An 18,558-nucleotide genomic window follows, 5' to 3' on the forward strand; every position below is an offset into this window, starting at 1 on the left:
ATAAACTGTTCTGCATGGAAGAAATCAAATCAAAACGAGTTCAACTGGTTATCTTTATTCCCCAATAACAATCTGCAGTCATCACCTTTTTCATATGTTAATGCGAGACAGACATGGTTGTGTTACTAAAATGCAAGTGATCAAATTGGTATCAAGAGCCCTATTCAAGTTCACATTCTAGAGGGGAGGGAGGGTCTTGTATATATTGCCAATGCAAATGGAAAATAAGCCAAGTTTTCCCCTAAAGGAATCTGTTTCAACATTGAACAAACCTGTGGATGGTGGTTGGCTGGGTTGGGATTTGGGTCGATCGACAATAAGAGAAGAATGAATCAAGTCTCAACTGAACACTTAGACCTACGTGTTAAATGGAATATTGAATTAGAAATCGTCACACATGCACCTGAAAAATCTTTTCGTCATAGCTGCCGGTTGTTGGTTTTATTTTGAAACGATGTTAAGAGTATGTGAGGGGAAAGGAAAAGAAAAGCTGGAAATGCTGGCTCCAAGCAAAGAAGGAGACAATCAAGACGCTCTGCTGACTGGAACGGTTATATATCTGTAACGTTATTGTTGCCATGGGTAGCATACGGGACTAATAATTGTTCCGACCTACAATAGAACGAGGAAATTCGGCTCTGTCAGATTGTGAAAATCGACCATAGAGGCCGGCAATTATAATCGGGACTATTTTCATGTGGAAGTATCTCAGAGAACAAACGAAAGGCTAAGAAGGTGTCAACGTCAAATCAGGGGCACTGAAGCTCATTAGAGTGCATTAGAATATTGCTTAGTTGAGTTTGTGAGTAAGCTCAAAGACACCATACCATGGTCATCATTTCCCTCTGTCTTCTATAAATGTGTTTTGATGTCATTACATTCTCGTTTGATCAAGCGAGTGAAACTGGAGCTTGACCAAGAGACCACGGAGCGAGTTCCGGACCTTGACCAAACGTGTCCAAGTGGGATTCTCATTGAGAACGTCCGGGTTGTCGGCGAACTTCTCGGCAAAGCGGAGCAGTTTGGTCTCCCACATTGAAATGGCTTTGCGCAATTTTTCGATCTCTGCCTTTTTGGCCGCTTGAGCTGCGGCCGAAAGTTGCTCGGCCGTCTCAACGGCAGTCGGTTCATCGCCAACGGGAATCAACGTGTCAAAAACTAACCGACCTGGAACGGAAAAGGCGGGTCATCATTCAGGTGGTCATCATAAACGATTAACTGAATTCTGCAAAATCAGGCATTTTTAGATCGATGGTCGTAAACAAGTTTGATGCGTTTCTTTAATATGGTCTTTATGTTGAGGAAAATGTTTTGTGATCCTTTGTGATCTTTATGAGTCGACCTACACCAAAGAAAAGACAGATTTAGATGACTTTTTCAAATTGAATTTTTGAGTCGATTTCGTAGTATCGTTTAAAACCTTAGGGAAATGTAGTGCTCAGAATAACACGATGAGTAATTCATTCAATTTTTGTTTGTAACGTGTCAATTCGAGTATTTGTCGCAGTTTGAAGCTCCTCCTTTTATGGCTGGGCTGCCTGAAAGACCTTAAAATTTGAAATAAGCCTTATTTTTAGACACTTAATGCAATTGATATGTCTGTGGGCTACAAGAATTAAAAAAGTCTTTTATACAATTGTTATTATTGTTCTTCAAAGGCAATTAGATTATAGGGTCAGCTTTCAGGTCAAACATTTTAATAGAGTCGGACGACTCTTAAAGTCCTAAAGTTGACTAGAATCGCAAGTCTGCAGGATCTTTACAATAAGCTTCATTTTTCTCTTCCTTTCTGTGTTCATGTGAATCAATGTAGAAACAAAGGATAATTGCTATGAATAAATCAATATTCAAAATTTAGTCAAAAAAAACCTCCCACCGCAGAGCAAAGCCACAGTCAACCTGGTGTTTTACAATTTTCCACCATCGTCCCAAATTGTCTCAAATTTACAAAATAATTATCTAGACTTTTTCAAATATACGCGTACATACAATATTTGGTGCCAATTTCGTAACATCAATGGGAAATATTCGGGCTCCTTATCCAAATTTGCATTCAACTGACCTTCTTGATTGCGTTTCTTTCCGTATCGTCGATTTTTGAAGAAATCCCTCTTTCTGGATCTCCACCAAGACCGTCGTTTCTCCATTCGTTGAGCCTCATTGGAAAATTGCCGGGACAACGCCAAATTTCGACGTCGGAGTTGAGTTCGAAAATCTTCACTAGGCCTAATCGTTCCTCTTGGCCTCCAAGTAGTCTTGGCCATGAGATCCTCATTGTCATTGACCCAGGATGACGTGGGGTATGATGATGAGGAGGAGGAGGAGGGAGAGGAGGAATCCATTCGATCTTCTGAGGCTGACATTGGCGATGTTTGCCGGTAGACTTGGGACTCGATGGGCCTCAGGGACTTTAACAACTGCAATACCATATTTACGTTATTCATTCGTTGCCAGGATATTCATTATCTATGACTGGATCAAGTTGTATACGCAGGCTTTTTTAGAGGAGCAACCTAAGAGTGGCTGAGCTTTTAACTGCAATCTCGATGGCTCTCCAGGGACTCGAGAATGCATAATTTAGGTGAGATTTGTATGATCCCTCTTCGCCCAAATTCGACAGGTTCTCCTGGAGGAAAAGTTTTCTTCAACCAGACCAAAGCTAACTAATCCGTCTTTAGCCAATTATAAATGAAGCGGGGAAAACCCCTTCAAACTTAAAACTTTGGGAAATCACTTTCACTTTGTGCCCCCTAAGATTTCGATCTTAGATAAAGAAAAATGCCGAATAAGAACTGAGCAAAACCGGTCATTTTTGGGTTTCTATCAGACCTTGAGACCTATTCTTGTGAATATTTTGCTCTATCAGTGAACCCCACTGTCTCAGCAACTCGGGTTAACAAAAGGAGCCTCTGATTCGAGGCCCTTTTGAGGTTTTCTTTCCATGGGTTCTATTATTGACTCAATGAAGATCATTTGAGCGAGACATGAGTTTGGGGTTTCAGTGCGGGTGTTTACTCATATTGGGCAAACAAAGGTGGTAACAAACACGCTTTGGCATTGTCTGCAGAAAGAATAATAAAGGAAAGACAGATGATTGCGTGACCTGACTCTCTTTCGTTTAACAAAGTCTGCCTGCGTCAAAGTCCTTCATTCATTCAAGAATGGATCAGCACCTTTATATATTCGCCTAATTAGTACCTGGCGAGGGTGACGACAATTCGTAATCAGTAGTATGTGCAGGAAATACTCTCTGTTCACACATATTTGGGAAGAAAATGTAAAATAAATGGCATGAACTCTCAACCCTGAAAAATGTGAAGAAAAGTATGAACTGCTTTGTTGTTTTGGCTCTGTACATTTGTACCTCTATAGCAGCATTTTTGAGCATTATTAGAGCTCTAGGAAAAATATCGCCGTTATCTGAAGCATATCTTTATAAAAAGTGCCTTTTTAATGAGGCATAAGGGCATAATGGCATAAGGCATAATGATGCCTAAATTCTACTTTGTTGGTGAAAATGAAGCCTACATAGGTCCGAATTCGAACTAAAATTCAGGTTAAAATTCAAACTAAGTGTAAATTCTATAAACAGTTGACTTTATTTTGGAAAAAATGTGATTGAAAATTCAAATTATTTGCAACTGGCTGGACCAGATTGAATAGAAAGAAATTGACATTGGACATAAGATTGGTGCACAAACAATACATGTTTCAATGAACATATATTTGATATTATGGGACTGGAATACGACTGCAGAGTTTTCAGAGAAGGTCCGGATGGTATCTGGTACTGTACGTCTTCAAAAGTATCCATGAGCTTTGTCCCAATCCAGGATTTAGGGTCAATTCTAGTGGGCCTAGAGGCTCAATGTGCGTTTTGAAGGCACCTTCAAGCCCTCGAGAATCCAGGCTAGTTCGAACAATGAAGTCCACATCTCTTCTTCCTCGGGCTCCTTCATTGTTTAATTTGCTTTCCTCTGATATTCGTAGGGAATACGTAGGCCTTGTTGATACGGTTGCATCTTTCAAGTCAGACTTGGACAAATTTTTAGATAGCATTCCAGATCAACCCTGCATTCAAGGACTAGCTTGGTCTGCCAACTCAAATTCGTTGGTAGACCAAATCTCATATAAAGATTGAAAGGTAATAAATAGACGAATTATAACGGTTCATTTGAATAATGCAAACCATTGCATTCCCTGTAGCGATTAGAAAAGCTAGAGAAAAACAAACCAAAGACATATGCTTAATTTGATTTGAATGTTTTAGTTGTCTGTATGGCTTTTGTTACATCAAGGGGTCGCATTTGAAGTAAAAAATGTTCACAATATTGTTTTCTATAAAGTGTGAGGTTATTTTTAGATTTTTCGATTTTTTTGAGGAAATTTCATTTTTTTCAGTCATGACCAATGTATTTATAGCAATTAATATTATCACAATTGCATTTTTAATACAATTGTCATTGCTTCAATATTAACTGATCCACATTTGGAAAGGGTTTCAGGGAAACCTCGTTTCTCACAACTTAAGGCAGGGTCCTTAGCTGCTATTGTGCAGGAGAATCATCATCATTAGACTCCGACAAAAAATGTGGTTCGTATGACGAGTAGAAATTCAAAAGGGTTGCGCTAGCCGATTTCTTCCCAATGCCTCAGTTCAGCTCTTTCGCACATCTGAACCGTCAAATTGTTCCTATCTCTACTCGATGTGAAAATAACAGATTTTGCCAATATGCAATAAGTGTATTGATACATTGGCTGTGTTTGTTGACTGATAAACAAAACCAAATGCTCCATCACCACCATCCACCAATGACAAAATATGATAAAACATGACCAACTTCTTGATGAATAACAATTCATGACACTCGCATGACCTTGGATGGCACATAAACAAAAAAAAGTAGTGTAAAAAAAGTATCCAGTTTGCCAGAAATAAAGCTAGTATCACATACTTACGTCAATTTGGCTCTATCCTCGACTTGACGTTCCTCTATATAATAGAGCAAATATAAAAACAAACGTGACAGAGACCTGTTAGCATGTTTTGATCTGCATAGCGTGTCTCATGGTCTCCAAGTAACTAACCTTTTTGGCTTTAGTCTCACGTGTGTGTTTGACTATTACGATAATTTGTCCATCCATCATGCCTTCCCAGATATGTTGTCATTCACAGATTATCACAATTCAAGAACCTACACGTAAATGCCTTCCAAATATAACCTCTGAGACGTTGTCAACGTCCTCCAACATCCTCAAACGATTCTCCAATATCCAAGCCCAACTCACACCTCAGAGAGTCTCTTTCCTCTGCAGGCCTTCGTAATCAAGTTAGAGCCACGAGAAGTGGCCCCAAAACATTCCAAGAAGCACGAGGCAAGAATAATCTTCTTGGGCCAGAGTCCCTCAAAAATAAAACTCCAAACTTTTGTGACACGGCCAGAGCGGGGCAATCTCATGAATGGGAACTGAAGGAACGAGCCATTCATGTTCGGCTTTGGCGTCCTTAAATCCTTTAAATCAAATAAAGGGGCCCAACTTGGGATTGGATTCCATGGGATGAGAAAGAATGGTTTGATGTTGGATATTTCTGATGTGCTATGCGCGATTACTATTCGCCAAAGCAATCTTGACGACGTTGTTGATAAAACCTGGGGGAAGTTATCACCTGCTGGAATGGTGGGCTCGATTGGACTTTCCGCAAAACGGAACTAATTTCTGAAGGAGGAACGCTGTAGAGGGATCCAAATTGATTGAAAAGTTTAATGGCGACAAAAAAGTTGGAATTTTTTGACCAACTTAGCAAAGTTTGTGTGCCTTCACCGGAAAGCCAGCCAAGTGGTGTCCTAAAAAGTCTCCAAGGATTTTGATTGAGAAGAGTAACATTATTGAAGAGCACATGGGATATCCTCGATATTTTGAAGGATCTCAAGAAACATCTCAATTTTTAAGTGGAATACGGACAATTCTTGTCACAAATCCAATGCCATTTTTTAAATCGTCCCACGGTTTTAAGACAGGACGTCAATCGATTCTTTGTTCTCCTACCAAGAAATGCAATATCTGCCACGCTGAGAGAAATTATCAACTCTAAAATTCGTGACGAAAAGGGTGACTATTCCTTTTCTGTTCAGTTTTCATTTGCGCCATTTTCTAATGAATTGGCAAGTGGATTCAGTTGAAGTCTCTGACCATCCTTTGTCAAATCAAATTGGCAACAAATATTCAATCCGTCTTGCTTGTCAAAACAAATTATTTTATTTAAGAGAAACATGTTTTTGGCAAGCTGGATCTAGAACTTTTCTACGCATATGCCAGATTTGTGTTGTTTTCCAAGGAAGGTCGAGACACAATGGTTTTAAACCATGCTAAAAGTACATTCAGTACATAGTACTTATCCTCCTGTATCCCATGAATAAGATAATGAGCACGGGGCCAATCTAGGGATCAGTTCGTTTGTATGGACTTCTTATTATATTTACGATTTTCTATAAAGTAGTCCAGGGCGCTGATCGCGTTCTTTTTATGGTCCCGTTTCCTTCGTATTGAGGTGATTTGAATTGGCCGGAGAAAAGTTTGGCCCCCGTTTTAAATCGTCTGGCTAGTTGGCCATACACTTCACTTGTGAAAACCCCAAATCCATGGTAATAAAAAGTTAGAAGTACAAGAAAAGTTTTCTTGTTAACATGAACTGGAATTGGTGTGAGCTAAGGTGTAACTAAGTTTTCTTTGTGCGGCTCAGTTTCGAGCTTCCAATGGATCGTTTTCTTATCATGACATGACAGCCAGCTTCTCTGAGAGTTTGGGAGTTGGATCTAAGGCGACTACCATGAGAAATATCATTATTGAGTCTAATTGCACACTTGGCATGACTCTGTTCACGAGCGATCTTCTTAGAACTGAATTCAGTCAGGTTTCTGGAAACTGTTCAATACATACATGGCTTTTCCCGGTAGCTTTCAGGGGAAAAGTACATTCCAGGGATTAGAGGGAAAATGAATGGTTGGAGCCAATCTGAACTCAAAATCTGTTTCGACAGAAACCAGCCGACTCTGGCAGGCTTGCCCTTCTCTTCCGAGAGGTTGATTTGATCGTATGGGATACTTTGGTTGTCGGCAAAGGCATCCAGTTAAAAAGAAAAAAGGCAAAACAATGTCAAATCCAAAACTGGATGGCCTTTTCATGAAACTTATCAATAACCATGTTTGACAAGCCAATATCATTATTTTTATTGGAGTCTGGGCAAGCGCGATCTATGTAGTTGTGGCATTTAAAAAAAAAAGTGTTAATCCTGATTTTCTAAAATTACCTCTTTAACCTCGTTTTTTCTTTTCGTCAAAAAAGAAATGGAAATATTGGAAATGTGCAAGCTGTTAGGAACTAGTATTGAATATTAGAACTATGTAATAGATCCATCACAACTTTATATACACAAAAGATGAAAATGTTATTATTATACATAAATTGTATTTGGAAAACTGTAATTGAAGATTGCGGTTCTTTATTCCAATTTCTAATACATATATGAAGTGCAACACGGTGGTATATCACAGACCTTGTGTAAGAGCATTGGATTATTTGCTAGCGAGTTATTTGTCAAGGATTTTTTATTTTTCCCATTTCATGACCTGCGCCGTTGGCCGGGGGAGGCCCATCCCTTCTACACTGGTAATCAGCAATAAACACAAATGAAAACTCGCTTAAGGCAATAAAAAAAGCCAAAAAATGTTGATGCATAAAATGACTTGATTAGCTCATCACACCTGGAAAATTGGCGCATAAAACCTTAATACTAAACAATAAGCCAAATCGAAAAGCGAAAAAAAAGCAGTACTGGGGATTACATTATTTGTGGCGATTACAAAAGACCGTGGAAAAACAAACCCGAGAAAATGAAACATTTTTTTTTTCTTGTTCTATTTGCGGACAGCCGTTACCGCTACTGGGAATGTAAATTAACCCATAGTGGTTCAGGTTATTATTGGACTATAAAGTTCTTTTTTAGCATCATGTTCTTATAATTTTTGATCCACCAATGAATTAGAATGTGTGGATCTGGCTAGCCTTGAATATAGGTTTGATCGAGGATTTGGGTCAAAAACTTGTCCGAGGTTGACTTTAAACTTGCCAATGGATCAATGCTTACGTATTCCCTGCGAACTTTAGGGTGAAGAAAGTTGAACAATGAAAGAGCTTGAGAAAGAAGAGAGAAGGACTTCAGTGTTTTGACTCACTTGGATTCTCGAGGGATTGAAAATGGTCTCAAAACGTACGTTAAGCCTCTGCGGTCGCTACAATTGACCATAAAACCTTGGTTGGGATAAAGCTCATGAATGCTTTTAAAATATCTCAGTAATAGAAACCTTCCGTACCTGCTTCGAATGTAGTTCAATTTTAACCTTTCTAGTCTCTCTCAATATGAGCGCTCTTTCTTTCCAGGAATATATTACAAACAATGAAGACAAAGTTTCAGTTACGATTTGAGAAGCCGCATGACTAATGGCGTTTTTTAAAGCAAAGCCTGATTTGAGATTCCCTACGCCCGTTCGAAACTTTATTCAAGGCTCAAATAACCCTCGTAAGAAACCAATCCAATCTGAAGTTTTTTTTCTGTATTTGGTAAGAAGCCAGCGATGTAGGTAACAAAATACATCATGTACTAATTGTCCTATGTCAGGTCTGTCCCAATAAAGAAAACTGAATGTATCTGAGCTCATATGTTAGTTGGAAATGTAAGTGCAATTACGTTATGGTAGTGTCAAAGACAATAACATCACAAGTCTGACGATTCACCAATGATTTCCGTCCATCGAACCTTGTCCCGAAAAAGACACGAATAACTATGTGTCACATGAGAGAGATTAAGAAAAAGATGATTTTTGGACATAATTGCGGTACAAGTAACCAGGGAAGGGAATGTACGACCATTTATTAACAACGACTCTCTTGACAAGAAATGGCACACCCCTTCCCTAAAAGATAAAGACACACTATTTTTCTTCCTTTTGATACTGTCGAGGACTCCATCCAAGAAATGATCTTAATGGAAAATAAAACCCCTCGGCGAGTCTCAATTAGCACCTAGCAATGCGGATCAATTCTATGGTTGTTGAGTGAGCAAGTCTCTGAGTCAACGAACGTCCTTTGAGCTCTGACTTACGTGGACGCCTTGGTGAGAAGATCAATTTGGCCTTTGTTGCCCTTTATCTATCCTCGCCACAAAGCAGCAGTGGCTGGTGTTTATTTTTGACAAAATACCCCCGAAGCTCACTGTTCCATGCAATCGCGAAGCTTTCCGTGGTTCGGAAGACTTGGTAGGATAGAGCGGGGGGAGGGGAGCCTTCATTTTTATTGATTGGCATTGTCTCTCATTTTACGACCAATATCATCCTAACGCTTCCTTGACCTCTTCTTAAGTATCATTGAAACAGATTCTAACTTTTCCGAGCTCTCTTCTCAACTCATTGTGAAGGCAGATAGGAATTCAGACTGGGGGGATTAACGAGTTGTAAACAAGGAGAGTCGGGAGGAGGAAAAGTAATTGGGAAGGGCACTTGATTCGATGACTAAGAAAAAAAAATGACAGTTTGTCTGGATCACTCACAATTTTCCAGGTGTTCGCAGCCGAATCCTCGAGTTCCTCATCTTCACTTGTGGTGGCTGTGGATCGCTCAGGCCACAAATTGTTATTACTTTGAAGGAGATCCTCAATTTGCATCGGCCTTGGCGGGTCATTGCTGGATTGATGACCAGGCACTTCCAGGTGGTTGTAAATGCTTCCGTGAGTGGGTTGTGCGTCTCCGGAGATTTGCAGTATTTGCAGAATGAACAGGCTGTGTATCAGGTTACTGAAGATGATATGTGTCGAGTCATACCGGTGCATATTAATTCGTCTCACCCCTCCTGAACCCTGAAACGAGTCTGTCACATGGAGGGAAGTGAAACCATGAACCATCCACCATCGAGTTTTAAGACCCTCGCATTCACGATCGTGGGGCGAATTCACGGTACGTCCATTTAACCGCACGCTGCGCCTCGAAATGCCGTTCAAGCTAGCTCGAAGCCTGAGGCGACCTTTCTCTAGTGGGAAATGTACTTCTGTTTAAGAACAGAGCTCGTGTGGATTTTTGAACTGGGGGACATGATTTTGGGCATCAATATTCATGGCATGCTTCCTGTGATCCTGAATCTCCCCAATGTCATCTCCGGTGCTCTCCATTTTGTTATCGCTCGAGTTTGAGGTTAAAAAGCTGAAAATGGATCTTGGGAAATGGATACACTGGATACACTTAAAGAGACTCACCACAAACCATATGTTCACTAGCACTATTCGCCCACTATTGGCACTGTCATTCCAACCCAACACGATCAAACAGCAATTGATCACCGATGTTTCGATATTTGAAGTCCCTACACGCTTGAGATCCATGGATAGACTTTTGAAAGACGTCATCATTTGTGGGGTTTGAAGTTCCGCCCATCAAATTTCTAGACCACTTGTACATAATGGCCCCATTTACTTTGCATTTGATGTTTGTTTGGTAGATCACAAGTCAGGTCCAAGATTAATGTTTGCCTCAAAACTTGCCTCAGTGCACTTTCGAAAGGTTTCTTGAACTTCAAACTTTTCCTTCGTGGGTTGCGTTAAAAATGCCTTAAGGTGATGCTACATTTTCATTAATGCATTACAACGGCCTCGAAGATCAAGAACGTTTGAGACAAGCGATGCTATAATATCTAGTACAAAAGAAGGAACCAGAGGATCCAAAGGAGCCTTTCCAGTATCCATTGTATTGTAAAATTCCTCGTCCAACTTGTTGAGCCAAGCGAACAGTCTTCGGAGAAGTGAACCGAATGGGATAAGAAGGTGAAATGGATGGATGATATCACACCTCGTATGCAAATAGCCTCTCATCTGGGTTTTTTCACGTGAACGTAAACGGCGAAACAAGAGCTCGTTTTATGACATGGACCAAGGGCACTAAGACCATCTAAATGCTCGGACGGTTAAGTAAACATCTCAAGAGCCATAAGGCCGACCTTCTTGGTGCTCTCAGCAGGTAAGATAAGGCACTTATAGTTAATGCCTACATACATACATTCAAACATACATGTCTGCTGCCTATGTAGTTAGAACTTTCAACAATGATTGCCTTTGACCAGGACGCATGAAACTAGTAGAACTTGGTGCTCTACTTTGTCATCATGACTTTTTGAATTGCCCTTCGACTTTAGACACGAGAATGTCCAAAACAACACGAGGACAAAATCATGAACCCTTGCCTTGTGTCTTTCCTGGATTGTTTTTTAAGATATGGTGTGAGCGTGTCAAGGTTTAAAGGCCAAGCAACAAGTCAGACGTAATCGATTACAATCATACAGGGCGCAACCAAAGTTTCAGCTCGAAAAGCTTGATTTGTCATTATTTTGACGTTTTTGTTGTGAGCGAGCCTTGTAGTAGAGCCAGCAAAACCTGTCATGGCATCATTTTCTATATCGACAGTGTCAAAGTCCTCCATCAGATGCCAACATTGGGTCTTTCTGTTTGTAGGGAGGGATAAGAGTGTAAAGGCATCCCCTAAAAATTATTGGCTCACAATGCTTTTTGTCTGAGTACTCTGTATTGGTGTGCACAGGTCGGAGTTCTATGTATTTATCGAAGTCTGTATTTTTTTCCATGTACAAAGTAAGCTCAACTCTTTCGCATTCCTGTCACAAAACTTATTCTTGTTAATTCAATTACAATAAACAGCAAAATAGTACCTATTAGTACGATCAAAGTGACGTGCAGCCTTCTGCTACCTCGTCTTGCTGACACAAACTCTCAAAAGCATGCTCAATGATTGAGTGTATCGCAAGGCCAGTGAGAAGAAAAAGGCTGGGGTATATGACATTTATTATTTGTAAATCGTGTAGTGTTTGTATTAAAGTTTCGTTTAGAATGTATAGGGTAAGCCTCAATTATTTCATTGGGGACAAGGCAGCGTAAAGTTGGAGGTTGCGTTGTTTGTATTACTATTCACCAATGAAGATTTTGATGATTATCTTTTTTAAAGTGATGTCAATACGTTCGATCATCATAAGAAACCAATTACCAATCATGGTATGTCTTTGAATGTTTGGACAAGGAAGACGCTCAGGCGTCACGAAACTCCAGGACAACCCGGTGGATACAACCGTGTTAGCATGTATGCACACAAGAAAGTTCACATGCGTGAACGAGTCTGGAAAGGTTCTTCCAAACTGTCTCGTCGATCAACAGTACGAGCATCCTTTACCATGTCTGAACATGAATCTCATCGCTGATTCAAGTGGGACCTTGATATCAAGTCCAAAAGCGCTGTCAAAGCTTTATCCTTCGGTCCATCATCGAAAGGATCCGAAACCATGATAAGTGGCTCTTGGTTGAGGCGGCCAATTTCAAGCTTGGCATAATCGCTAGTTGGGGGATCTAATTTTATAAAATAAAATTTTGGGTTTTTATCCTGAACTCATGATACATTCTCTGATAATGAATTTTGGATCCTAGGTAAAGTAATAGAGCACAGTGAACATTGATGATATCATTGAATTTGCTCAAACATTTTTCCTACTCTGTGTTCCCTTTCAAAAGAGGTGAAGATCACGTAAAAAGTTGATTTTTGCAAAATGGTACAAAAATCGAAAACTCTCTCTACCCTTGTAGTCCATGTTTCTCCGAAGAGAACATTTTTCATTTTCCTCCATGTTCCCACTTTAAAAGTCGTGACGAAAGCAAATGGAAATTATGATTTACTCCAAGCTTAGTAGCTGTGATTGTTCCATGCTTTGTTCCATGGCGGTTGATATTGCATGCAAAGGTTAAATTGCATTTGCTGTACAATAACCACTTTACAGGACTCTGGGTTCACCTTCATGTCCTGAGGGGTTCGAAGTCCCTTTGGGGGACAAGTCAAGGAGGAACACGTAAATTACGATCTGTGTTCCAAAACTCCATGGTCCAATGCTCTTTGGGCTTTTTTCAATTAATGAATGCCCTGGTCACAATAGGAATATGCATGGTCTTAATTAAATCTCTTTCTTGGGATCGGATGCATTAATGCTATGACACTTCGAAGTCAGAAAAAGTCGTATATTCACACCTGTTGAGTTCAGTGATCCAGTAGTAATTGTCAGTGCAACAACTTACTTTGTCAGTTTAATTTTGTGCCAATTACAAACCATGGACGATCTTTAGCTTTGACATTGAACCAGAAACATTTATTCACGTCCCAAAAATGGGAGAAAACCGTTAATCCTTCATTTGATAAAATAAAGAGTAAGACCACAAGTATGCGGCTTGATCAATGGTATTAGCGAGAAACGAAGAGCTTGGAAGGTAAATAAATGAAATTAGATATTTCACAGTTACCACTTCACTTGTACTGTAAATGGGAAAATGAGAAATTAGAACATTTGGTAAAAAAGCACTTTTGTTTGAATTTTTGCGAAGTAAGGCATATTGTTAAATGTATAGAAAGCATTTTGGGTTAGAATAAATTACTTTTGTGTGAAGAAACCCCTATTTATCCATATTCTCACTCTTATAGTCTAAGCGAGATGTGGGAGTAGAACAACAGCGTTATTCATTTGATCAGCAACTCAAGATAGGGAGGTTCCTAATCTTTAATAATGACAACTTGGAGTGGGGCATGTGGTGTGATGCAGGAATAGGAGCAAAGCCATCAAAAACCTGCGGTGGGATAAAGGCGTGCCATAGAAACAGTATCTGGGCGGATGACGAAGGGAGGGAGGATAGGACTTGAGTCAAAAGAACCACCGGGCACTAGAGTAATATTTTGCGGACTTCCTTAACCCTACTGGGATTGGAATCCCAGCAGTTCAAGACGAGAAATTTATTCATTTTACTTAACTTTTATCTATATATATTATTTGATGGACCAATGACTTAGAATTGACTGATCTGGCAAACCCTTGAATAAAGGGTTGATCGGGAATTTTAATCAAAAACTTGTCCAAGTCTGACTTAATTGGATCTGAAGAGGCAAAAGAGAGACAGCAGATCGGAAATGCTTCACAAGGAACGGCAACCTACTATATTAATCGTTCGATATGCATAAATGTCGTTATTCTCTTTGAGATGAATATTAAGAGTGACAAATGACACCAAATTCAAGGTCAACTCAAGCCACCTCCAACTTTGTATGTGGCGGCGGAAATAAGAACAAAATTATCTTTTCGAAGACCAAATCCTCTAAAAACTATTGATGGCCCAAACATTCTAGCTTTTGCTCAGTTCATAGTTCTTAGAATTTTTTTGAATGATTCGTCATGAAATGATGCTTGTCTTGTGTTCAGATTTGATGATACCATGAGAATTATGTGTAGGAAGATGTGAAAATTAGATCAAATCACAAGGGTTTTGAAAACTTATATGAAGCTCAAAATAATAATTGATCCCTTGTTTTTCGACTTGTTGGTTTTGGTTTGCTCAAAACAGCTCAATCTTTAAAGGAATGAATTCCAGACTTTATATCGATAGTTTCACAAACAATTCGTGACATGTGATGCTTTCTGTGGAGCCTTTAACATTCAAATCAACTTAACCAATATACATCGTTGTTTGAATACTGACATCTTATATTGCTGAAATAACAGACTGATCAGAAAAAACCATCCTATGACCTTAAGAAGTCTGCGTAAATCTAGCTCTTCAGTTAAGTAGAGTACGACTACATCATATGACATTAGGAACATCCAAGAAGCCACATTTTGGTTTTCCAAGATCTAATATATTTAAAGGTCACATTAACGTGTGATTTGACCATTGAGGCTATATTTGTAAAAAAGGCTTGCGATACCACAACTCAAAGGTTATTAAAGTCAAAAGTCTTTAAATAACACGCTAAAATTGCCTCTGAGTTGTCATGGTCAAGGAATCTGTGAATGAAGTTGGTCATTCCTGGAAAGTTTATTTGTGACCGATTTTGAGATGGAAGCATATTAAGTAACAGATTCCAATGCACCAAGAACAAACAAATAAGGGTTCTGAATACCAACAGTGATCAGAAGAAATATATCTAATTTTGATTTATGTCAACAGAAAACATTTAGAAATAAAATGTAACGTAAACATGATTCCCACATTAAGTTTCTCATTCCGTTATCCTGACAATTAAGGAAATAAAGGGACTTTTCGACAGTAAAGATAAGTTGATCTGATTCATGACTTTTTGGCACTTTCTGTTTAATTCTTTGATAAAGACCTTTGTTTTTGTAGATTTAAGAATATACTGTTTTTTTCCATGCCACACATCATGATTGTAAACTTAAACTCGACATTTCAACATTTTCAGATTTCATTTTTTTATATTGAAAGGAAAAGTGAATTTGACGTGTTAAACATCATGAAATGTTACTTACAGGACTCGTTTCAATTTTTTTTGCATGAGGCTTGACACGACTGCAATTGATTATCAGCAATAAATTACCCAAAATATAGTTTTTTATCGATTTTTATAGCTGTTTATTGTCAAAAAACAACATTGAAACTGGCATGATAAAACATTAACATTAAAAGGCAATTGAAAAGGCTGAGTGATCCCATCAGTTATCTTGCCAACATAACCAACATAAAACGGATAAGAGTATTGATATAAATGCCTAAATTCGTGAAAGGTATCCCATAATGTGTGTGATAAATTTCTGCTAGTTTAAGCCTGAGAGTCTGCGATAAGCCAAATTGTTGTGAAGCTCTCCACATGAATGATCACGGAAACCTGTGCATACGAGATCTTCAAGTTAGGGAGAACTGACTACTGAAGTTGCGAAAGTCTTGTGTGCTGTTTTAAAAGATCCTGAAATAAAGAAAACACTAACAGTAAGTTTATCTAAAACATTTACGAAACACACATTTGCTGAAACTTTTCTTTTAGTTTGCAGTGTGGTCGAATTAGCCTTCTTCGAAAGTGCAGAAATTCCGTATCCTTGTTCTATCAACAATACGAAGGAATGATGTTTTCACCTGTGTCTATTCACACAATAATAAGTTAAAAATACGATTGACGACCAATTTTTGACCACCGATTACAATCTACGAGTAATGCCGATCTTGAACTTCAAGAAATTTCAAACACTTTGGGAAAAATACCCCGTTGGTCGAAGACGTCAAGTCTGTAAAGAAAGTCCATTAGGTTTTTAACACTTTTTCCGACATTTTAGGGTCTATTCGACTTTTTGGGTTCTATTCCCTTTTTTTCCAGATTTTTGCCGTTTTCATATATTGTAAACAAGCAATTTCCAAATTAGCTACCTTTTTAGGCCCGTTTTAGTCTGTTTAATGTCCAGAGGTTTGAAATTGGCAATCTAGCTTCTTGTACCTCAAACTTGAGACTCATGACCAATTTTTGGGAAGCACTTGAACTTTTGAGGCTTAATAGCTCTTTGCTAATGGATTAAATTACAGTTCCAAATCTTTCATCCTTGAAAGAAGCTTTTCATCTAACATTGAACTTTTTTATAAACTGCCACATTTTCACTCACTAACATGCATAAAAATTACTTCAAAGACTAAAAAGCTGTTTTGGGCCTATTTTGTTAAATTTCAGTTTACTATTTTTTTACAAAAGTTCTTTCGAGACCGTGGGAATTTTTTGACTAATGTCATCAATTATATTTTGGTTTGTTGTTGCCTTCGCTGTATTGAAAAGTAGGCCAGTGACCTCCCCAAAAATGGCAATGACTCATCAGTCGGCTGCTACTTAAAGGACCTAATTGACCTGTAGCAATTTTTTTTGGTTTGGCTTTTCACGGGCTTTTTTAATTTGTAACAGTTATAAGGAATGCAATTTTAGATTTTAAATTTTCTATGATATTTGGTCTACCAATCAATTTGAATTGGCAGACCGACCTATAAGCTATATTGAATTTAGTCTTTCTTATTATCCAACAATGGAAATCTCGAAGGTTGCGTGATGAAATTGTTAAAGGTTGCGTGATTTCAAGACTCTCATTCCGTTGTTAAACTCAAGAAGTCTTATTATATCAGGTTGATCTGGAATCCTAGTCCTTGAATATAGGGTTGATCTAGAATCCTAGTCCTTGAATATAGTGCTGATCTGGAATCCTAGTCCTTGAATATGGGGCTAATCTGGAATCCTTGTTAAAAATTTGTCCAAGTCTGACTTGAAAGAAGCTACCGGATCAATGAAGTTTGAAATCAGCCTTGGACAGTTTTTTGACGAAAATTCAACATCAGCCCTTCATTCAAGGGGTAGCAAGATCTGCCAACTCTCATCTGGTGAGGGATCATATATCAAATAAATGAAAAAGATAAAACAAACTGCCAGACATTATACTTCAGTATACCTAGCAGGGCGGCATATTATTTCTTATCAGATTTTGCAAAAAAGAGAACATTTCGCTTCCCAATAGCCCTCATGTTAAATTCATTGGCGTTTTCAATTCTTATTCATTATTGACCAACTAGTTATACATTAACTTGCAGACAATCTCAAAAGTGGGTTGGGAAAAAAGTTCACGAATGCTTTTGAAAACTTTTGGACAGGGATGGACGTACGTTCTGTAACATACATTTTTAATGAAATATTGCTCTGTACTTAATAGAAAGTGAAACCTTCTCACAACAAACAATGGAAGAGGTATGCTTTGGAATCTGGTCCTAAGCCCTCTCTATAGCGGCTAAGAGGTTATCCTTGTTGTTCTTGGGCCTTTTGCTGGCACCTCTCCACCAAGGACCACATCAAAAAGTCAAAGGATTGAGATCTGGTGAGCAAAGTGGTCACATACTCTTGTCCCAATAATTGTCAAAAGGCAGATCTAGCAATGATTCGTTTCCGGACATTTTTCAATGTTTCAGATCATCTTTGGTTATATACCTATTTAAATGTAGTTTCATCAACATGTAGCGAGTAGACGCTTCAAAATTACACTATAATAGTATTTTGTATGAAAGTTGGCCACAATATGCTCCGGTTAGAGATATAATGTAGTTTTTCATTGTCCCTAGAAAATAAATATGTCACTTTTTCTGAACCATGCGGAACAAAGCTTCAAATTACAAGTCTGGTTAATCATGAGTAAGGTTCTCAAAATTATGCAAAAGAAATGCAAATAAAGATGCAAAAAACAAGCCCAGGATGCAAATAAGCTTCAAAGATGCTTCATATTGTTATGGCATACTAAGGTATTTTAAGCAATTTGATAAGCTGGACACATATTTTCTAGTAACATACTCTGATTCTCAGTATCGGAACAGTAATCTAAGGCTTAACTTTTATAACAATCACAGGCGTTGTCAAAACAACTGCTTTGACTTGTCCCCCCTCAAGTAATCAAAAGCCAGTAAGGACACTTCAAGTTTTGATGGCTGGTGTCCGGGTGTCCGGGATAGGTACTGAGATCACAGCATAGAAGGAAAATTCAGTCTCTCCCGGAGATCGCCAGTTTTTATACACAAGGAAACCTACTTGTTATTATCAGAAATTGACTTCAGCCAATGCCATTCTTTGAAAGTCCTGCTTGGGTTGCGGTTTATGGGGTTTTGTTTGATAAAAATAT

At 38.6% G+C, this 18,558-nt stretch overlaps 1 protein-coding gene across 1 annotated transcript; it reads right to left on the bottom strand.

Moving 5' to 3' along the window:
* Positions 1 to 34: 34 nt before the first annotated feature.
* LOC131885284 (uncharacterized) lies at positions 35 to 9,981 on the bottom strand. The gene is made up of 3 exons (XM_059233300.1): positions 9,605 to 9,981; positions 2,063 to 2,417; positions 35 to 1,167 (listed from the first exon to the last, which is right to left on the bottom strand). Exons 1-3 carry the CDS (start codon positions 9,953 to 9,955, stop codon positions 875 to 877), a joined length of 999 nt encoding a protein of 332 aa, XP_059089283.1. The 5' UTR covers positions 9,956 to 9,981; the 3' UTR covers positions 35 to 874.
* Positions 9,982 to 18,558: the final 8,577 nt, after the last annotated feature.

Source organism: Tigriopus californicus, chromosome 8 (genome assembly GCF_007210705.1).
Source record: "Tigriopus californicus strain San Diego chromosome 8, Tcal_SD_v2.1, whole genome shotgun sequence".
Lineage (NCBI taxonomy): Eukaryota > Metazoa > Arthropoda > Copepoda > Harpacticoida > Harpacticidae > Tigriopus > Tigriopus californicus.

Coding starts and splice junctions, on each gene's coding strand:
- LOC131885284 (XM_059233300.1), bottom strand. CDS start 9,955: ATGGTTCATGGTTTCACTTCCCTCCATGTGACAGACTCGTTTCAGGGT. Junction 2,418..9,604: donor CTGCGAACACCTGGAAAATT/GTGAGTGATCCA, acceptor ATGGTATTGCAG/TTGTTAAAGTCCCTGAGGCC. Junction 1,168..2,062: donor AAAGAAACGCAATCAAGAAG/GTCAGTTGAATG, acceptor TTTCCGTTCCAG/GTCGGTTAGTTTTTGACACG.